General features: G+C 41.5%; 1 protein-coding gene and 1 pseudogene across 1 annotated transcript in view; one reads left to right on the forward strand and one right to left on the reverse strand.

Annotated features, from left to right (window-relative positions):
* Positions 1–20,680, reverse strand: part of Gsdme (gasdermin E) — a 67,761-nt gene that overhangs the window by 24,018 nt on the left and 23,063 nt on the right. The window contains exons 4-5 of the mRNA XM_004626471.2: positions 7,289–7,460; positions 3,835–3,955 (exon numbers count right to left, since the gene is read on the reverse strand). Of these exons, the coding sequence (XP_004626528.1) occupies positions 3,835–3,955; positions 7,289–7,460 (293 nt within the window). The remainder of the gene's footprint in view (positions 1–3,834; positions 3,956–7,288; positions 7,461–20,680) is intronic.
* Positions 15,300–16,032, forward strand: LOC101571535 (annotated as a pseudogene).

Genomic DNA, 20,680 nt, shown 5'->3' on the forward strand with positions numbered 1-20,680 from the left:
ATATGCAGTGTATTATTTGTTGAAACTGTACTTCCGATTTGATTTGAAACTGTCTCATTGCTATCTGTTTATCAATAAAACTTTGAAAAAAATATGTACAATTAACAAAACTCAACTAAAAATACTGCATTATATACTTTGTTTGCTAAGAGCATAGATTTTTAAAAATAATTTTATTGAGAAATATCAATGAGAGTTTCACAACCGATTACTGGCACCTTTATAGTAAATAATACATTGCATATTGTTGTCTTAGTGGTTATTCATAGTACGAGATACAGACATGATATCCTGTCTCAAACACTATTACAACAAACATATCTATTCATTGAATTAAGAGAGTGGAGCTGTATATCTATCCTAACTATTTTAAGTATACAGATACAAAAGGGTCTTTCATTTCTATCCCACTTTTTTGGTTAGTTTTGTCAGAGAAGGGCATTGCATTGTTATTTAAATATTGTAGGTGCTTGAATTCAGCAGAATCTCCCCATATAGTCCAGTAGTCCATAATAGTAGTAGGTTTTCCATAAGACTGGCAATGTCCGGTTGTTGATTTGAACTTTTTACAGCTCAGCATATTAATGTGGCTTTACTTTTCTGCTGGATGGTTAAGACCAAGATAGAGCAAGACCTATATAACAAGAGATGTAACTTTTGTATCTGATAAGGTCAGTCAAATCCACTCAGGATTTTTTTTTTTTTTTCGCTCCAAATGACTTCAGGGCAGGGTTGGCCTGCTTGAGTTGTAGGGACTGAACCACAGCAACCTGAGCCTGACTGCTTTGTTGAAGCAGCCACTTAAAGAACTGAGCTAAGGGGCAGGCCCCTCCACTCAGGATTTAACCTGAAACCCTATACTGCAGTTTGTAGATCCTTTGTGAATGTCAGCTATGTGGATGGGTCACGGCCAAATTGCTTGACCAATTTGCTCTCTGTGAAAGCCTGAGAGAATGTTTTCTCTCCATGTTACTCTCCTTAGACACTCTAAGTCATCGATCACATTCCTCTGTAGCCCCATAATCTCTTTGATCAGAAAATTTGAGACACAACTGAGTTACATAATGTTACAGTATAGGTTCTCCTATGTCCTGAGCCCTCACTGACCTTGAAAGGCTAGGGCCAAAATGTTGGCTGTCCCTGCAGCCCTTCTTTTTCTCTGATTTTTTGTTTGCAAACTTAGGTTGCTAACCCTCCAAAAAAAAGCTTATTTTTACCCTACAACATAGGCAGTTGGGTTTAACCTCACTATCTGTCTGAGTATCAAACATCTTAGGCATAACATGGAACAAGTATTTTCCATCAAGTATTGATATGTTAAACTTTAAGTCCCTGCAGAATATGAAGAGAAAAATTTAAAAAATAAAAAAATTTGAAAAAATATGAATAAACAATTACATAATTCTACACAGAAATTAAGAAATATAACCATATACAGCATTGTATCAGGACTGTCCTGTGACATTTTTTTTCCTGTCTCTTGTTTTCATTTATTGCCCTTTTTTTCTTAAACAAACATTTACTTGAGAGACAGTATGGCAGTAATTGGTATGTCCTGACAAGCAGTATGTATTTAGAAGACCAGAATGGCAGGCATTCCAAGCATGACCCTACCATTACACATTGCTATGTTCAGTGCAGCTGCTTAGTTCACAGTTATTAGCATATATAGTTAGTCAGGGTGAGAATCCTACCAATTAACTGCTAGTTTCAAAAACAAAGAGCGTAGATTTTAAATGTCCTCTTACACACCTCACAAGTGGTAGCTATGTGAAGCGATGTATTAAATAGCTTGATTGTGGTCCTCTCTTCGCAGTGTATACAATGTTAAATCATCAAATTGCATTCTTTTAATATCCACAATTTTATGTCAGTTTTACCTCAATAAACAGGGGGAGAGTGACACAGAGGCCCTTGAGCACCAAGGCCGTACAGGACCATCAAGAGATCAGCGTTGGGCTGAATGCCACAGTGTATACGCCACTCTGCTTATCACATGCTGACACCAGAACGATTCAGTCACTTTCACAACATGGCTTGTTTGGAAGACAAGTCTTTCAGAGAATAAAATAATAATGATGAAACTTCCTGGGCTGACTCAAACTAGGAGCTATGTACCTGAAGGATACAAGTCATAATTCCTGGGGTTCTTGGTATTTCAGGTGTCTCTAGACCAATTTCCTAAAACTGCCACCTACTCTGTCACCTTAGGAAAATCATTTATGCTTCCCCAAAATAGGCTGGTTCACCTGTAGAACAAGTCAGGGAAGTTCAGTGATTTCACTCAATGCCCCTACAGATGCTTACTTGCCCATGAGCTCGATGAAGAGGTCACATGGGGACACCCACTAATATGTTGTCTCCCCAGCCAAGTGGTATGGGAACCCACTGATGTGGGCCTGGGGTTACAAAGTTATCTCATGAAAGACTCAGCTTTAACCCACTTCACTGAAAACAAGTGGGGTCAGGGCAAGAGATAGCAAGGGGCATGCATGGTGTATCATGGCACAAATGTTTACAAATGTTGTTTTGGGAAATGCCAGGGTGTAGCAGAGGTGAGAGAGCTCAGCAAAGAGCCCACATGTACCAGATTAAAGGACTGCCATGCCAGGCCACTTCTCTTTACTTCCACTCCACTCATATCCATCTTGAACTAAGACATAATACCATTTCACCTCTGAAAATTCAGTACGAATCTCTAAAAAAAATCTATAAACATAACCCTAATATCATTACACCAAAATGGTAGCAAGACTGGCTGTTACATCTACTCATTTATATCCCCAAGAAATGGCCAGATAGCATTCTGGGGTTCAAGACGACTACTTCTCATCAGGACATGAGGGAAGTGGCTGAGAGCATCTAAGAAGCACAGATGTTAGTAAAGCAAAAGTCCTTCCTGCAAGTGATACGAATGACATACTTGTGATCAGAAGAGGAAGGTCAAATTCAGCAATTCTAATTTTGCATTAGGAAAAGAAAGGAAGTGTGGCAATGGTAGGGATAAGATTAAGAGCTGGGGGAAGCCAGGTGTAGTGGCTCATTCCAGCACTATGGGAGGCTGACACAGGAGGATCACAAGTACGAACTTAGCAATTTAGGTTTTCTTTCAAAATAAAAAATAAAAAGCAAGACACTGGAGATGTAGCTCAGTGCAAAGCTCCAGCTCAATCCCCAATACTGAATGAAAAGTGGAATGCTCAGTGACTGTACCTCCTATGTCTCATCTGTTTAATATAGTCCCACTGGCTGGAACCACCTGTGGGACATGGATGGCTGTCCCATCAGACAGCTTGTACACTGGTAGGACAAAGGGCTCTAATCACTTTCATTAGTCTCTTTACTAATAAAAACCCACCTGATAGGACAGTCATGCAGGTACCAAAAGTGGTTCAAGCAACCTGGCAGCAAGAAACAGAAATTATGACCCTTTGTACATATGGTAATCCTCCCTTGTACCATTCCTGAGGCATTATCTTTCCCCTTTCAGATGTGTGAAGCTAAGACAGCAAAACCAGCAGCCTGCCTGAGATCTCACAGGGTATCAGGGCTGAAGTTGGCACCCAGTCTGTCTCACTGCAAAGCTCACATCATACTCCTCTGCCCATACTGATATCTGGAGGAGAAAGGGAAGGTGCTATTCTGGGGATCCTTCACTGCCCCCAATGGACTGGCCCAGGAGATGTTCCCAAGCTATCCATCTACCTCTTCTCTGCTATGCTCTTTGGCCACCTCTCCTCATGACCCCAAGGCAGAGGGGGAGTCTCTACAACATGTGCCTGTGGGGAACAGGATGTGGTGGTCCCTTCAGCATTCTCAGGAGGAGGCACTCACCAAACTGGCCATCCCGTTTCACATATAACTCAATGATGCCATAGGCAATGGTAGTGGCAGTCGGTATCTCCAGCACCACACTGGTGTCCTTGACGATATTCCCATCCTCCATTGCTGACACCTGCAGAAAAGAGTACACGCTCACATCTGGGCACTCACATCTTCCCTGCTCCTTTCTGCCTCCCTGTGTGTCCCACCTCTGCCATGTACATAAGGATGCCAAGGACACAGCCTTGAAACTGAAGGGAAAAGAGAAGCCACCTGCACATCCTTGTGTAGATTCTTGCTGGCAACACAATGTATTACACAATCAGTGGCCAAGCTGGTGGCACAAAGGTCAGATTCCGGAGTATGGGATACAGGGAGGTCAGGTATTCAGTTGAAATAAGATAAGGGATGCACCACATAACTAAGCTTTGGTCAACAACAGACCACATAGAAGAGATCCAATGCCAACATAAGTAATGGAGCCCAAATTTCCTGTCACCAAGTGACTTCACAGCCATCTCAACATGAGTGCAGAATGTGTTACTTGTGTGCTTTGGTGACACTGGTATAAGCAAACTTACTGTAATGCCATCCTGTAATGATATAGTGCCTACAGTCATGTACAGTACAAAATACTTAATGACAATTACTGTCACTGGTTCATATATTTACCATACTGTACTTTCTATTTAGAGTATACTCTACTTATAAAAAATGTACCACAAAACAGCACATCATGCCACGTGGGCAGTAGCCTCATCCATCCTGCTTGGGAGTCTCCTGACAACATCAAGAAGCCTGGACACATGCCTGACTTCAACTGCCTTGGTTCATACAAACACGGGATGTTTGCAGAACAAAACCATCAGTGATGCAGTGTTCAGTACAGTTAAGTGATATGTGACCACAAATATGATAAATAGGAGGGCCAGTAAGATAGCTCAGCAGACTAAGTACCTGCTTAGGCAAGCTCAGGGGCCAGGGTTCAATCCCTGGCACTACATGCCACACCGGCCCTGCCCCCTGGCATGCCTGGGAGTGGTGGCACACACCTCTAATCCCAGCACTGGGGAAGCTAAAAACAGGAAGATGACAAAATGCAACATCTATTCATGATAAAAGCCCTGAAGAAAACAGGTATCAAGCACTGAAGAAATAGGCTTTTGGTAGGACATGGGAAAGCTGAGGCAAGAGGACCATTGAGAGTTCAAGGCCAGCCTAGACCACAAAGTGAATTGAAGCCAACCTGAACTGCAGAGCAAATCCCTGTCTCAAAAAAAAAAAAAGTCTTTTATTTCAATTTGATAAAACCCATTTATGCAAACTAATGCCCAACATATTAAATGAGAAGCTGAAAGATTTCCCTCTAAAATCAGGAAATTGCTATCACCACTTCTGTTCAACATAGTTCTCAAAACCTTAGCCAGAGAAATCTGGCAAGAGGAAAAAAAAGATATACATGGGAATGGAAAAAAATTATCCTTATTTGCAGATGACATGATCCTCTACACAGAAGACCCAAAAATATTCCACCAAAATATCCCTAGAATAATCAAATTCATTAATATAGCAGAATACAAAGTCAATGCTCAAAAATCAATAGTGTTCCTATACTCCAATAATAAACTCACCAATGAAGAAATGAGGTAAACAATACCATTCACAACAGCATCAAGGGAAATTCAATACTTAGGAATTAACCAAAGCAAGGAAGTGAAGGACCTCTACAGTGAAAACTGTAGCATTCTGAAAAAGGAAATCAAAAAGGGCATCAGAAAAATGAAAGCTCTCCCCTGCTCCTGGGTAGACGCATTCAAATGGCCATATTTCTAATACCAATGTACAGATTTAATACAATCCCAGTCATAATAGCAGCAGCATTCCTGCTAGAACTGGAGAAAGCAACCCTAAAATTTCTGTGGAAGCAGAGGAGACCCAGAATAGGGATCCTAGGCAACGAGACAAGCACAGAGGCATCACAATCCCAGAATTCAGTTCTACTACGAAGTTACAGTGACAAAAGAATCATAATATTGGCAAAACAAAAAATGAAACAAAACACAAGTGGATCAATGGGTCAGAACAGACAATGCTGAAGCAACCCCAAGCACATTCAGCTACCTGATCTGTGATCAAAGGGCCAAAGATTTATGCTGGAAGAAAGATAGTCTCCTCAACAAATGGTACTGGGAAAGCTAGCTCTCCACATGCAGAAGATTAAATCTGGACCCACAGCTCTCCACCATGTACTAAACTAAAATCAAAATGGATCAAAGATCGAAATGTTAAAACAGAAACACTGAATCTGCTGGAAGAATAAAATAGGTAAAATGATTTGACAGTATCAGATTAGGCAAGGGCTTTCTGAACAGAACCTGAGTTGTACAAGAAATAACACCAGTGGGCCAGGGATACAGCTTAGTGGCACAGGGCCTGCCTGGCAAGCATGAGGCCCTGAGTTCAATTTCCAGGACCAAAAAGAAAAAAGAGGTGGGTGGAGGGAGGGAGAAGGACAGAGGGAGAGAGGGAGAGAAAAAACACCAACAGCCAATAAATGGGATCAGCTTGGAGACACAGCTCAGTAGCATAGTGCCTATCTGGCAAGCACAAGGTTCTGAGTTCGATTCTCAGTACCCAGAAATAAATGAAATGATATAAAATTAAAAAGCTTCTGCACAATAATAAAAAAAAAACTATTCACAGAGTTAAAGACAACCTATAAACTAGGAAAAAAGTTTTGCCAACTATTTCTCAGACTGAGTACTACTACCTATAATATAGGAAAAACTCACAAAATTAGACCCTCAAACATAATCAAAAATGGGCATCTTGGAGTGAATGTCACAGAAGTACAAATACCCAATAAATATGTGAAAAAAATGTTCAACATTTCTGACCATTAGAGAAATGTAAAATAAAACAACCCTGAGATTCAATCTTATTCCAGAAACAATAGCTATCATTAAGAAATCAAATAACAACAAACACTGGCAGGGTTGTGAGGAGAAAGGAACCCTTCCACACTGTGGGTGAGAATGTAAACTAGTATAGGCATTTTGGAAATCAGTAAGGGGACTCATTAAAAAACTAAAACTAGAAATTCCATTCAACTCAGCCATTCCGCTTCTCAGCCCCAGAGACTGTAGCACATCTGAGGAGAGCCCGGGGCTGTCTGTGCCACTAGGAGAGTCTGTCAGAGGGAGCAAACTCTGGAGGAAGGCAGGCCACAACACCCTTGAGACCTAGGCCCAGCAGTGACCCAAGCCTGGTTGCCTTAAATGCCTCCATTGTAAAAGCCAATAAATGCACGCCACTTAACCAATCTGAGTTGTATTTCGGTCAATACATCACACTAAAGAGCTCTGAATAACAAAGACGCCCTCAGAAAGCCCCCAAGCCAAAAGTCTCCATGGCCTGGACAAGACTGGTGCTTCGGCCTTGCCTCGTCCACCCCCGTCATACACACCTGCACTATCTTGGTATGGATCCCTACCACGCCGCCACACTTCTCCTCAATCTGAACGTGCTCAGATATCACACACTTCTGCGTTGTCACAATCTTCTGCGTCAGGACACACAGGACCTCATTCCTCCTCTCCAGCACCTGCTGGAGCACGGGGTTTTTCAGGTTTATTGTTCTGAAAAACAAAAATGGCCATGAGTGGCCCTGTGTCTCCGGGGAGATGGATGCAGTAGGACTTTCTCCTCTTACAGAGCTGATAGCTGAGAAGGGAACAGGTGACAACCAGTTTGTTGATTTCTTGGTGAGAGAGACAGGTTGCCCTGAAAGGCATCAAGCAAGCTCTCCAGAGGCCACAGCAGATCAGCTCTGAGAGGCCAGACTGGACACCAGAGGGAAGGGGATTCTCTGACAAACAAGGCACTGGTTTCAAGGAAAAAAAAAAAAGAAAACCAACCCACAAAAGATCAACAATCCATCTGCTTTGGATCACAGGAAGGCAGAGGGGTGACAGATACCACAGCTGGAGCCCAGAAAGCATAGGAACACCATGAGGTGGGGGACAGGCTTCAACCACAAGTAGATAGGAGGAAATTAGGCTTGAATTACAAAGGAACTTCTTAGCCCAGCAGAGACCTCCAGCCTCCCCCCACTCATTCCCAGCCAGGAGAAGTTCAGCAGCATTTCAAGAACAAGCTACATTTCTATTTGCAGGAAATGAATTTGAAGAAGCAAGCAATGAAATAAGCTCTCTGGAGTCTCATTCATTGCTACATCTATGCAGTGAAAGGGAAAAGAACAAGATAAGAGGTAGATTCAGCTTGGGAAGAATCGTGTTCAGCCTGGGCTTTTTAAGCAGTTCAAGGCCAATTACCCGTGAAGCTCGGCACCCATTCCAAACCACACACAGGGACAGGGCTCCCACTTGAGAGGCACTCTGATCCTCCAGGCTCGGAAACAGGTGTCCCCCAGTTGGTCTCTGGGAAGGCTTTTCAATGTACTAACCACCTGGGGTGGATACATGGCCTACACATGAAAGACACCAAAATGTGGCCTACCCAAAAAGTGAGAAACTATTTGGCCATAGAAAGGAATGAGATTAAGCTGTAAGGATATTATATTAAGGGACAAGCTACATGTATTATGATTCTATATATATGAAATTCTAGAATAGGCAAATTCATAGTGACAGAAGGATGACTAGAAGGGGCCAGGGAGATAGCTCTGTAGAATAAGCGCTTGCCTGCCTGGCAAGTGAAAGGGCCTGAGTTCAATTTCTGGTTCCACCAAAAAAAAAAAAAAAAAAAAAGGAAGATGACTAGAGGGTTGAGGAGTAAACAAACAGGAAATAGCTGATGGCTACAGAGTTCAGCTTTGAGGTGGTAAAGGAATGCTAGAAATGCATACTAATAACAGCTGCCCAACGGCATGAATGCACTTAATGCCACTGTAACCTAGAGATGTCCCCACTCATGTTCTTTGGCTCCAGGACCACAGAGTCTAATGACTCAAGCCCTAGTCCCAGCTCACCTCAGGGCACCTGCAAAAGGACTCCCAAGATGCTCCATCTCCAGAGTGGGGGTACCAGTACCGAATCCAAACATTATCTGCACATGGCCCAGAAGATCTAGGGACATTGGTCTACAGACTTGGGACCACAGCTGCTGGAGCCAAAAGCCTTGGCATCACTTGTATGCTGTCCTTTGGAACCTGTGAAGGGTGTCATTTGGATCCCACGCTTCCAGAAAAGTAGCTAACAGTCCTACAAGCCCCATCATCAACATTATTAGCTCCAGAAAACTTAAGAAAGTCCCTTTTGCATTTCAAAACATTAAGACCATGGATACAAGTGCCACCGACCCAAGCACCATCTGTGCTCATCCTATAGGACCTGGAAACTTTCCCTTCTCATCCTAAGTATCAAGAAACATGACTGCTGTGCCGCAGACCCAGGAATCTCTCACATTCCCACTGAGTCCTGAGGAAGGGCATCCTCAGATCCTGGGGCCCTGGAGCCATGTCTGCTGGTGCCATAATGCTTACTTTTCCTTGTACCTGTATTGCAGGACCTGGGAACTATCCTATTCACATTCTACATCACCCAGACTGTGGGAGTTCCAAGCCCCAGTGCCTTCAGGCTCCAACCCTGTACTCCTAACGACACCCACCTTCGGCACCCTCACCCACTACTGGGCTTACAGGAGATCCCTCAGCAGAAATCTTAAAGTCTAGAAGAGAATAGGATAATACACTCACAGTATTGAAAGAAAAAAAAACTGTAAACCAAGAATACCATGTGCAGTAAATCATCCTGCAAAACTAAGGGAGAAATAAAGTATTTTGCAGATAAGCAGAAACAGAAAATTCATCACATCCAGACAAACCTACAATACTTAAGGAAATACTACACTAGAAATAAGAGGATAACTACAATCATGGAAACCTACAAACATGCAAAATTCATGAGAAGAACAGATAGGACTTCTGGAAAGATAGTAGAGTGGGGAGAAGCAGAGAAACAGCCTCTCCAAGATTCGGTGTCCAGATGCTGGAATATAGCAACGTGAGGAAGACAAGAAGGAAGGAAGTGGATCCCCAGGATTATTCAGGGATCTAAACAAAAACTGAAGCCCACAGAAAGAGCAAAGAAAGAGACTTCAATGAAGAAGGAGGTGGCAAGTGGAAGGGGCACCTCAAACCTGCAGACATGCAGTGACTGTGGGTGACCACGGAGGCCTTCATAGAGAGATGCACCAGTGCAATGGACCAGCTGACACAACGCCCTGCAGCAGCTAGAGTTAGTCAGGTTCAAGTGTCCACCTGGTGACTGGCTGGCAGCCATTTTACAGTGCAGCCAAATGAGCTCAGAACTTGCAGAATCTAGCAGATCCTAGTGTCAGGATGAGGCAGAGCTAAGTTCAAGAAGGGAGGAAGTCAAAGAACCAAGTTCAAACTGGCACGAAGCACACGGAGCGTGGCACACTGAAAAAGCTGATTCCAGCCTCACAGCCAGAAACCAGCCTGAACTTCAACAGAACTAAAGGTGCAGGACTTCTGGGATTATCCACTACCCTCCTATAAATTCATGGTGGTTTGTGGGATTAATCAACATGGATCTGGAGTCTGTCTGCCCACGTAGTCTAACAGTGACAGCAGAGACATTCCTTGAAATGTCTTTCCTTATTTTCTTTATTATATCATTCATTTCCTGCTTTTATTTCTGTTTTGTTTTCTTTTTCTTGATTGTTCTTATTTTTATATGAGTGTGAACACTGCTTCTAGTTTTTTGGTGTCTTGCTCTGTTCTTGTTTTATTTCTTTCTTCTCTTACCCTCCTGTCTTCTTCACCAGTTTCCCAAATTTTGAAAAATCTTCCTTTCTCCTCCAGCTTTACTTCTAATCTTTTCCTCTTATACTTCTCTATCTTTTTCCTAACCCCTTTTAAATTTTTTCCCTTTAAGGTAAAATCGCCATACTTAGGGCATATTTACTGTATATAATTATCTGGTTTGTTTTCAATATTATCATATAGCCACAAAGCTAGTGCATATGTTTAATGGTGGAAAATGAATAGTTATCACAGTTTGTCATTTTTTAGGCTGTGTTTGCACTACTATTACTACTGAGTGTGCTATGTTAGCCACAGTGACATACCTGTTCTAATCAGTTGTTTTTGGTATCCTAAGACTGAGGTTGCCTAGTGTCATAAAAAATACTACAGGCCTGTGCCGAAGAACCAGGAGCAAACAAATGTGCAGCAACTTTTCATTCCACATAAATTGAAGAGGAAGTATTTTGCAACAGATTCAAACCCAAAAGCCAGCTACAAGTGGAAGACATTTTTGAGAAGTAGTCATTTGTTAAGGGTTCTAAATACTCGCAATAAAGCTACTTTCTATAAGCAATTTATAAACATCAGCCTAGGAATTAAACTTTAAAAAATAGAAACTAAGAAGACACTTAGGCAAGGAGTAACCCAAGACTTCCAGCTCACCAAAGGCAAACCTAGGAGGCAATGAGGAGGAACAATTTTAAAGCCATCCATCTAGACTCCCTGAAGTGGTAAAAATGGAAGTAACCAAGCAGATGAATGGGGCTCTAGAAAAAAAACCTAATTAGAAATGATTTCTTAGGTAACCACAAAGATGGTAACTATAATGACAGACATAGTAGTTCTAGAACAGATACAGATAAAAATATAGAGGAGCTTAGGAAAATGATGGAAATCATGAATGCCCAACATAGGAAAGAGATGGAATCCATAAAAACAGATTCAAATAGATCTCTAGGAGATTAAAAATTCCACTGAAAACATAAGCAGCAGAATGAACCAATGTGAGGACAGAATCTCAGCCATAGCCGACAGGATTGCAGCTAGCAATCAGGAAGATAGATTCCTTAAAAACAGCAAGGGCCATGAAAAATCAATCCAGCTCTTCCCTTTTGTGGCCATTGCTGGAGTTGCAGTGGCCAAAAAGAAGTTTAATCCTTTTGTGACTTTGGATTGAAGCAAAGACCATAAAAGGCATTTCAATGCACCTTCCCACATTCGTAGGAAAATTATGTCATCTCCTCTTTCCAAAGAGGTGAGACAGAAATACAGTGTTTGCTCTATGTCCATCCGAAAGGGTGATGAAGTTCAGGTTGTGCGAGGACACTATAAAGGTCAGCAGATCAGCAAAGCAGTTCAGGTTTACAGGAAGAAGCACGTCATTGACATTGAACGGGTGCAGCAGGAAAGGCAAATGGCACAACTGGACATACACTCCAGGGAGGTGGTTGGTTACCACCAGGCTAAAGCTAGACAAAGACCGCAAAAAGATCCTGGAACGGAAAGCCAAGTCTCCACAAGTAGGAAAGGAAAAGGGCAAATGCAAGGAAGAAACGATTGAGAAGATGCAGGAATAAAGTCCTCCTGTGTGCAACTTTTAATTAAAAACTGCTAAAATGAAAACAAGAAAAAATCAATCCAACAGCTGCCAGATAATGCAAAGAAAAACAAGACTGAATGGAATCAATGAAAAAGCTGGCAATAGCACAAATGACATTTAAAAAAAAAAAACTGTTCAAAGATAGAATGGCAAACAACTTGCTAAGCAGGTAAAAAAAGAATTTGACATGCAGATAAGCAAGGCACATAGAACTCCACTTAACCATGATCAAAAATATCACCATGTGGGCTGGCCAAATAGCTCAACAGATTAAAACACCTGCAAGCAGGTGCAGGGGTTGGGGTTCAATCCCCAGCCCTACCATGCTGGGTCTGCCCCTGGGCCGCACAGAGACAGCAATTGAGACTGGGCATGGTGGCATGCACCTGTAATCCCAGCTCTTGTGAGGCTGTAAACAGGCAGATCATTACAAGTCAGATCTAGTAGTGAGACCCTGAACACCCTGTAGACCCTTCCCTAAAATACAAAAAAAAAAAAAAAAAAAAAAAAAAAAAAAAAAAAAAAAAAAAAAAAAAAAACCTCCATGAAGGCATATAATAGTCATGATTCCAGAAATTCAAATTAAAAGCCATTAGAGAAAAGAAACAAATCACTTATAAAGGAAAGCTCATCAGAATCACAGCAGACTACCACATATGCCTCAAAGAGCTTGAAGTATTTCAGCTTCTAAAAAAAACAACTTCTAGCCAAGACTGATGTATCCCACAAAGCTATCTTTCAAAACTGATGGAAAAATAAGATTCTTCTATGTCAAAGAACACTTGAGGAAATTTATATATACCAAACAAGCACTCCAAAATGTTCTGAAGGACATTTAGAAAGAAGTAACAATGGCTACAACTCCAGGAATCCCAGTAGAATGAATCTACCAGGCAAGGCAAGCAATTAAGTGGGGGTGGAGGGACCAACAACAGGAAAATAACTAAGTCAATACACATCAGTTATAACTATCAATGTTAATGGTTTCAATTCACCTATCAAAAGAAACAGCCTGGTAAAATGGATCAAAAAGGTCCAACAATACCCTGCATACAAGAAACATTTTTTTTTTTTTTAAGAAACACATTTAACTCAAAAGAAAGTCATAGACTTAAAGTCAAATGATAGAAAACAGTATTCCATGGGACAGAAACGTAATAGCAGGGATAGTTATATTTGCATACAAAGTGGATTTCAACCCAAGACTGACTGAAAGAGACAAAGTCACTACATCCTTGTAAAGGGAACAATCCATGAGGAAGAAATATCATAAATATATCTGCACCAAATGTCACCATACCCAACTATATAAGACAAATATTAATGGACATTAAAAATCAAATAGCACTAATACAATAGTAATGCAGGAGCTCAGTACTCCACTCACAAACAGACAAAAAAATCAACTATCTGAACTGAATCAAACTCTTGAACAAATGGACTTAGATGTCTACAGTGTTCTACCACACAAAATCAGAATGCACATTCATTTCAGCTGCACATGGGATGTTCTCCAAAACAGACTACATACTCATAGTAAGTAAATACAAAGGGCTTGAAATTACTGCATACATATTATCAGACTACGGTGCAATGAAATTGGAAATTAATGGCAAAAGAAACCATAAGAATTTCATAAACACATGGAAATTAAATAATATTCTCCTGAACAAGCAGTGGGTCACATGTGAAACTAAAGAAGAAATTGTAGTTTCTACAATTAAACAATAATGCCAGTACAATGTACTAGGACTTCTGGGACACAATGAAAGCAGTCTTACAAGGGAAATTTATAGCAGTAAATACCCATAGCAGAAAAACAGAGCAAGCTCAAATGAACAACCTAATGTTGAACCACAAATTGTAGAAAAAAAGAAGCAAGTCAAGGCAAAGCTCATACAAGGGAAAAAATTATAAAGATCAGACCAGAAATTAATGCATTGGAGACTAAGAAAACAAAGAATCAATGAATGGAAGAGTTTATTCCTTGAAAAATTAAATAAAATTGACAAACCCTTAGCCAGCCTTATCAAAATAAGGAAAGAAACAGTCAAATCCATGCAATTAGGAATGAAAAGGGTGAAATTACATTGAGTCCTGCAGAAAGCCAAAAAATCATCAATACCTACTTCGGAAACTATATGCTGCATTAACCATTGTTACCCTATTACCTTGTTTTGTAATTTTGTTTTATTTTTTTCTCTTTAAAATAAAAAAATTAAAGAAACTATATTCTAATAAAATGGAAAACTCAGAATAGACAGATTTCTAGACATATATGAATTAATAAAGCTGAATCAAGAAGATATAAAAATGCTAAATAAGCAAATTATTAGTCAAAGAAACTGAAGATGTAATTAACAACCTACCAACAAAGAAAAGCCTAGGTTCTGATGGATTCACTGCTAAATTCTATAAGACATTTACAAGACCTACTACCACTACTTTTCAAATCCTTTAATGAAATTACAAGGGAAGCAATACTCTCAAATTCATTCAATTACCAAGACCCTGTCTCAAAATAAAAAATGGGCTAGGATATAACTTAGTGCAAATAACGTGGGCTCCCTTCCCCTGGGGGAGAGGCCTGCAAAAAAGACAAAGGTCATTGTACATTGATAAAAGGATCAATTCAGCAAGAAGATACAAAAATTGTAAAGATATATGAAACCAAAAAGGGGACATCCAAATATCTAAACCAAATCATTCTTTCATGATTACACTAAAAAATTATGCTTATAAGAAACATAACTCAAATACTAAAGATTATAAACAAAACTCATATCCAGTGTCATACTGAAAGCATATCCTCTAAGATGGGAAACAAGACAAAGATGTCCACTTTCACCCTCTTAGGGTAAAAATCCAGCTCTTGCTGGAAATCTCAGCAAGAGCAATTAGGCAGTAGAGAGGCAAGGCAGCCCAAATTGGGAAGGAAAAAGTTAAATTATTCCATTTGCAGATGACATGATTTCATACACAGAAAAACCTAAACACTCCCTCAAAAAAGCTGTTAGAGGGAAGGTAAGGTGGCTCATGAACACAGTGTTTCCTCTTTCAGCTGCACTTGGGAACAGATCCACTGTCATGGGCCAGGTGATCCGTGGACAGAGGAAGGGTGCTGGTTCTGTTTCGCACACATGTGAAGCATCTCAAGGGCACTCTTTGTCTGCACTGTGGACTTCACAGACCGACATGGCTACACCAAGGGCATTGTGAAAGACATCCACAACTTGGGCTGTGGCGCACCCCTCACTTAGGTGGTTTTCCAGGATCTGTAACAATTCAAGAAGGATGACGAGGGCATCCACAAGGGCCAATTCATGATTTGCAGCAAGGAGGCCCAACTCAACATTGGCATTGTTCTCCCTGTGGGCACCATGCCTGAGGATACAATCGTGTGCTGCCTTGGAACCAGGGTAAGCTGGCCCAAGCCTCTGGGAACTACACCGCAGTCATATCCTACAACCCTAAAACCAAGAAGACCAGAGTGAAGCTGCCCTCGGGCTTTAAGGTCATCTCCTCTGCCAACAGAGCTGTTGTTTGTGTAGTAGCTGGCGGTGGCAGAATTGATAAACTTATCTTGAAGGCTGGCTGAGCCTACCACAAACTCAAGGCAAAGAGGAACTGCTGGCCACATGTATGTGGTATGGTCATGAATCCAGTGGAGCATCCTTTTGGAGGTAGTAACCACCAGCACATCGGCAAACCCTCAACTATCCACAGAGATGCCCGTGCAGGGCGCAAAGTAGGTCTTATTGCTACTCACAGGACTGAGTGACTCTGTGGAACCAAGACGGTGCAGGAGAAAGAGAACTAGAGTTGTGGGGCTCAATACAGTTTATCTTTGAAAAAAAAAAAAAAAACCTGTCAGAATAAACAAAATCAAGAAAGTTGTAGGTTAAAAAGAATTAACATACAAAGAACAGTAGCATTTGTATGCACCAATAATGAACTTGCTCAAAAAGAAATTAAGTAGTTTCAGTCATAATAACTTCAAAAAATAAAATATTTAGAAATAAATTTAACCAAGTGAAAGACCTCTACAATGAAATCTACTGATAAAAGAAATTATGGAGGACAAAAAGTAATTTTAAAGGACAGTTATTTCATGTTCATAGATGACAAAAATCATTAAAATGTTCCTGCTTCCAAAGAGATCTATAGATTCAACATCATTCCCATAAATACAAATAACTTTCTGTACAGAAATTGAACAGTCAATCCTATAACTCATATTGAATTACACAATCCAAGCAAAGGCTGGGGAGTTAGTTCAGTGCCATAAGTGCCTGCCTGGTAAGCACAAAGACCCAGGTTTGATCCCTGGTACCATATGTCATGCTGGCACCAGAACCCCGGGTGCACCGTGCTGGTCACTGAAACCATACATGGTGGAGCATGCCTGTAATTCCAGTGCTGGAGAGGCTGAGACAGGAGGATCACTATGAGTCTTGAACTGCATAGCCAGACCTGGTATATTTAAAAAAAAAAAAAAACAAAAAACAAAAACAGTACAGCTAAAGTGATCCTGGGGTAAGAGGGTTGAATTTGCAAGGCTAAACATAAGACATCTGATTTCAAAACATAATACAATGCCACAGTAATCAAAACAGCATAGTACTGGTTTTAAAACAGATACATAAATGGTTGAAAAAAATAGAAAACTCAGAAATTAATCAGCTCTGATGGCTAACTGATCTTCAATGAAGATGGAGCAACAGAGAGTAGAGACAACATAGCTCTCTTCAATAATGGTGCTTGTAGTGCCGGCGAGATAGCTCAGCGGACTAAGCACTTGCTTAGGTAAGTGCAGGGGCCAAGGTTTGATCCCTGGCACCACATGCTATGCTGGTCCTGCCCTCCTGGCATGCTGAGCCAGCGATGGAGTCCAAGCGTAGTGGTGTATGCCTGTAATCCCAGCACTAGGGAAGTTGAAAACAGGAGGAACACTACAAGCTGCATAGTGAGATCCTGCACAAAATAAATAAATAAAAAATGGTGCTTGCATGATTTGTATCCATGTGAGGAATCAAACTGTCCAAAAAAACAACTTAAGATTGATTAAAGACCTAAATAGTAAACCTGAAACTATAAAATTACTATTTTAAAAAATGGGAAAATGCTTCAATACATTGGTGGCAACAAAAGTAAAAGTAGATAAATGGCTTTTCATCAAAGAGAAGTTTCTGTACAAAAAAGGAAATAATTAAGATTCAGTCTGCATAATAGGAGGAAATATGTACAAATTCATTTGACAAGGGAATTGATATCCAAACTATATATGCATCTCCTAAAGCTAAACCCACCCCAAAAACAGCTGACAAAAAATAAGCTAAAGATCCCAACAGATACTTCTCAATAGAACATATATAAGTGGCCAAATATATGAAAAAATGCTCAATCTCAATCAGGGATAGAAAATCAAAACCTCAATAAGACATCATCTCACCCCAATTAGAATGGCTATCATAAAAAGAATAAAAAATAACAAACATCATTTAGTATGTAGAGAAAAAGGAACTCTTATCCACTGTTGGTGAGAATGTGAATTAATACAGCCATTATAGAAAACAACATGGAGATTCCTTCCAAAAAATACATACAGAACTACCCTATGAGCCCGCAGCTCCACCAGTGGGTACATATCAAGAGACAAAATCATTACACCAAAAAAGGCACGCGCTCCCAGCTTTAGTGCATTCTATTCACAACAGCTACCGCATGGACTCAACCCAGAAGCCCTTCAGTGGATGGATGGAGGCAGAAAATGTGCCGTGTATGCCCAACAGAGTGTCATTCGGCATAAAATAAGAAATTTCTGCCATTTGTAGCAACATGAATGGAACTAAAGGCCATTATTCAAAGTTTAAGAAGTCAAATACAGAGAAATGAGCACCACATGCTCTTATTCATCTGCAGAAATAAGCAGCCAATTGCAAAGAATGGAACGGAGAAAGGAGTTAGAATGAAATCCCACAGGAGGCAGCACAACACAAGGAGAGCTTAACTACTGGTTAAGACCCACTACATTTCATTATGTCTAGAAGAGTATGATATTCACACACAAAATTAAGTACTGTTTAAAAACCTAGAAATGCTTGGTACTCTGATTTTATTTACATGTGAGTATACATGACTATATGTGTATTTACTGCATTACCCTAATGTATGCCATAAAGATACATAACTATTATGTCTCAATAGAAAAAGAAAACATAATAACATGAACAAAATGGCAGAGAGGCAAACTGCCTAAGACAGAATTTCTTGGTCATATAGTCAAAGACTTTAAAGGTAAAAACCAGTGCATCAGTCAGACCACATATGCAGCAAACTCTTTCTAATATGCTTTTCCTACTGCTGTACAGAGCTCCATCTTCCAGCCAATCACTATCAATTCAGTCAAGTACAGTTCAGTACCGGCTCACGTTCACTTGAGCACACACGTCAGAAGCAGCATCTCTGGTTGCAAACCCATACCTGAGGAACAGGAAGGGCTGTGGGAGGGTTTTTAGGAATATGGCATGACTTCAACAGTCTACAAAACATCCTAGAAAGAATCCACTATAACACCTGAAACTGGTCTAAGTCAGTGTAAAAGTGTCTGAAATGGGAGGAAAAAACAGCCTAGAACACCTCAGATCTCTACTGCTTAAAATTCAAGCTTTCACCCCAAACACCATAGGACAGGAGGAAACATCTCTGCAGGAAGGTAACTTCCTTCTTCAGCCGATGATGATCCAGTGCTGGCAGGGCCCAGCTGAACCCTGTGAGGTGCTGCAGGAGTGAGTCTACCTCAGCAGGAAACAGAAGCCTGTCCAGTGCCAGGGTCTGGGCCCATCCTGGGCCAGGATGACAGGCAGGGGCCATACACCCCAATTCAGGCAGGCCCCAGGGAAATCCTTAATTGAGTGAGCTGCAAAGGTAGGATGCAGACAGGCAGGTGTCCCCAGATTGTTTCTCAGGACAGTGCTGCCACCTTTTGGAAGCTGAATGCTGGAAAATTTTCTCATCTTCAGCTAGTAGAGGAGACCTCATGTGAACAGAGAGGAAGACAATCATCCAGGAACACAGATTGCTCATTTGACTCTTTGCAAAAGTCTCTGGAGCGGATCCTATCCCATCGCCTCCCAAGTCAATGTTGTGAGAACTTAAGCAGCCCAGAGGAGTCTCCTCAGATACAGACTCTGAATAGCCCTGGAAAGAGGGACTCTAGCTCTGGCCTCCTTTGGAACAGGAGTCACCCTGCAATAGGACCCACTAATGGGGAAGCCAGGCACATTTCGATGCAACTTGTTTAACCTTGATCTTACATAACTTGTACAGACTGCTAACAGAGCTCAAGAGGCAAAAACATGTAAAACCATGGATTAGGGATTTCCATTATGAGGAAAAAGAGCCTCAGGGACATTGAAGACAGTGACCAGAGTCACACAGGTAAGAGCCATATCCTGATCTTTTGCCAAGCCTCACCTGGCCACAGCATCCTACAGCTGCTGTCACTCTTCTACCTCTGGCAGTGCTCAACCTCTGGCTGCACCAGGAATGCCACTTTCACCTCTGTTAACTCCTGCACTGCTCTCTACATTTCTACAAGCAGTGCTGGAAAGCAGGCCCTGGGCCAGAGCAGGGTACAGGAAGGGAAGCCCAAGCTCCCAAGACAGCCAGCAGCTCCGGAAGCCCAAACCTAATGAAGCTGCCTCCCCTCCCACTGAGCTTTTATGTTCTCTACTTCTAACCTTTCCAAAGCCAAAGTGCAAACTCACTCACAGAAAAGAAACCCAGAGAAGACCTTTAACACTCTGACAATGTGCTTTCTTTTCCAAAGCATAAAGGCTGCCTGGAATCCCTCCTGCATGGATGGGGGGGTACTTTCTCGTGCAAACCACCACACCAACTTGTTCACCAACTTCCAAGAATAAGTGAGTCCTTTTATGCCCCCAACACTGGGCCAGATGAACAAGGCCGAGCCAGTCACAGTAGTCACTCTCCTCACACAATAACCTTGGAGAATAGCACATCTTGGAGGAAGGTTTTGATGGAGTCCTGATCAGACTCTTTAAAGCCCAGGGCCCATCATGACCCAAGAGGAATCAGCTTTGTGGGACCTGCTATAGAGAACTTACACAACTCAAAGGAACCCGGGGGATCACCTAGTTCTGAGATGAAGAACACGTTCACACTCAGTTTTACCTCTGATGCAGGGACTGCAGCCCAGCAGCAGGGAAGATTCTAACACAGCCCAGACTGGGGGACAGCAAGGGGCAAGGCAGCTGGGACTGATTGGCGATGTCTGCATGTGCACAGAGTGGCATGGTCCTGAGCACTGGCCTCAAATCCAGTGCCTCTGCTCACACGTGGAGAATGCACCCAGGGAAGTTCCACATCAGTGGCAAAGCCAGAACCAGGGCTCACATTCTCCCGCTCCTCGACGAGTGCTGTAGCCACTACACAGACAAAAGGAC

Source organism: Octodon degus, unplaced genomic scaffold, assembly GCF_000260255.1.
Source record: "Octodon degus isolate 3935 unplaced genomic scaffold, OctDeg1.0 scaffold00015, whole genome shotgun sequence".
Lineage (NCBI taxonomy): Eukaryota > Metazoa > Chordata > Mammalia > Rodentia > Octodontidae > Octodon > Octodon degus.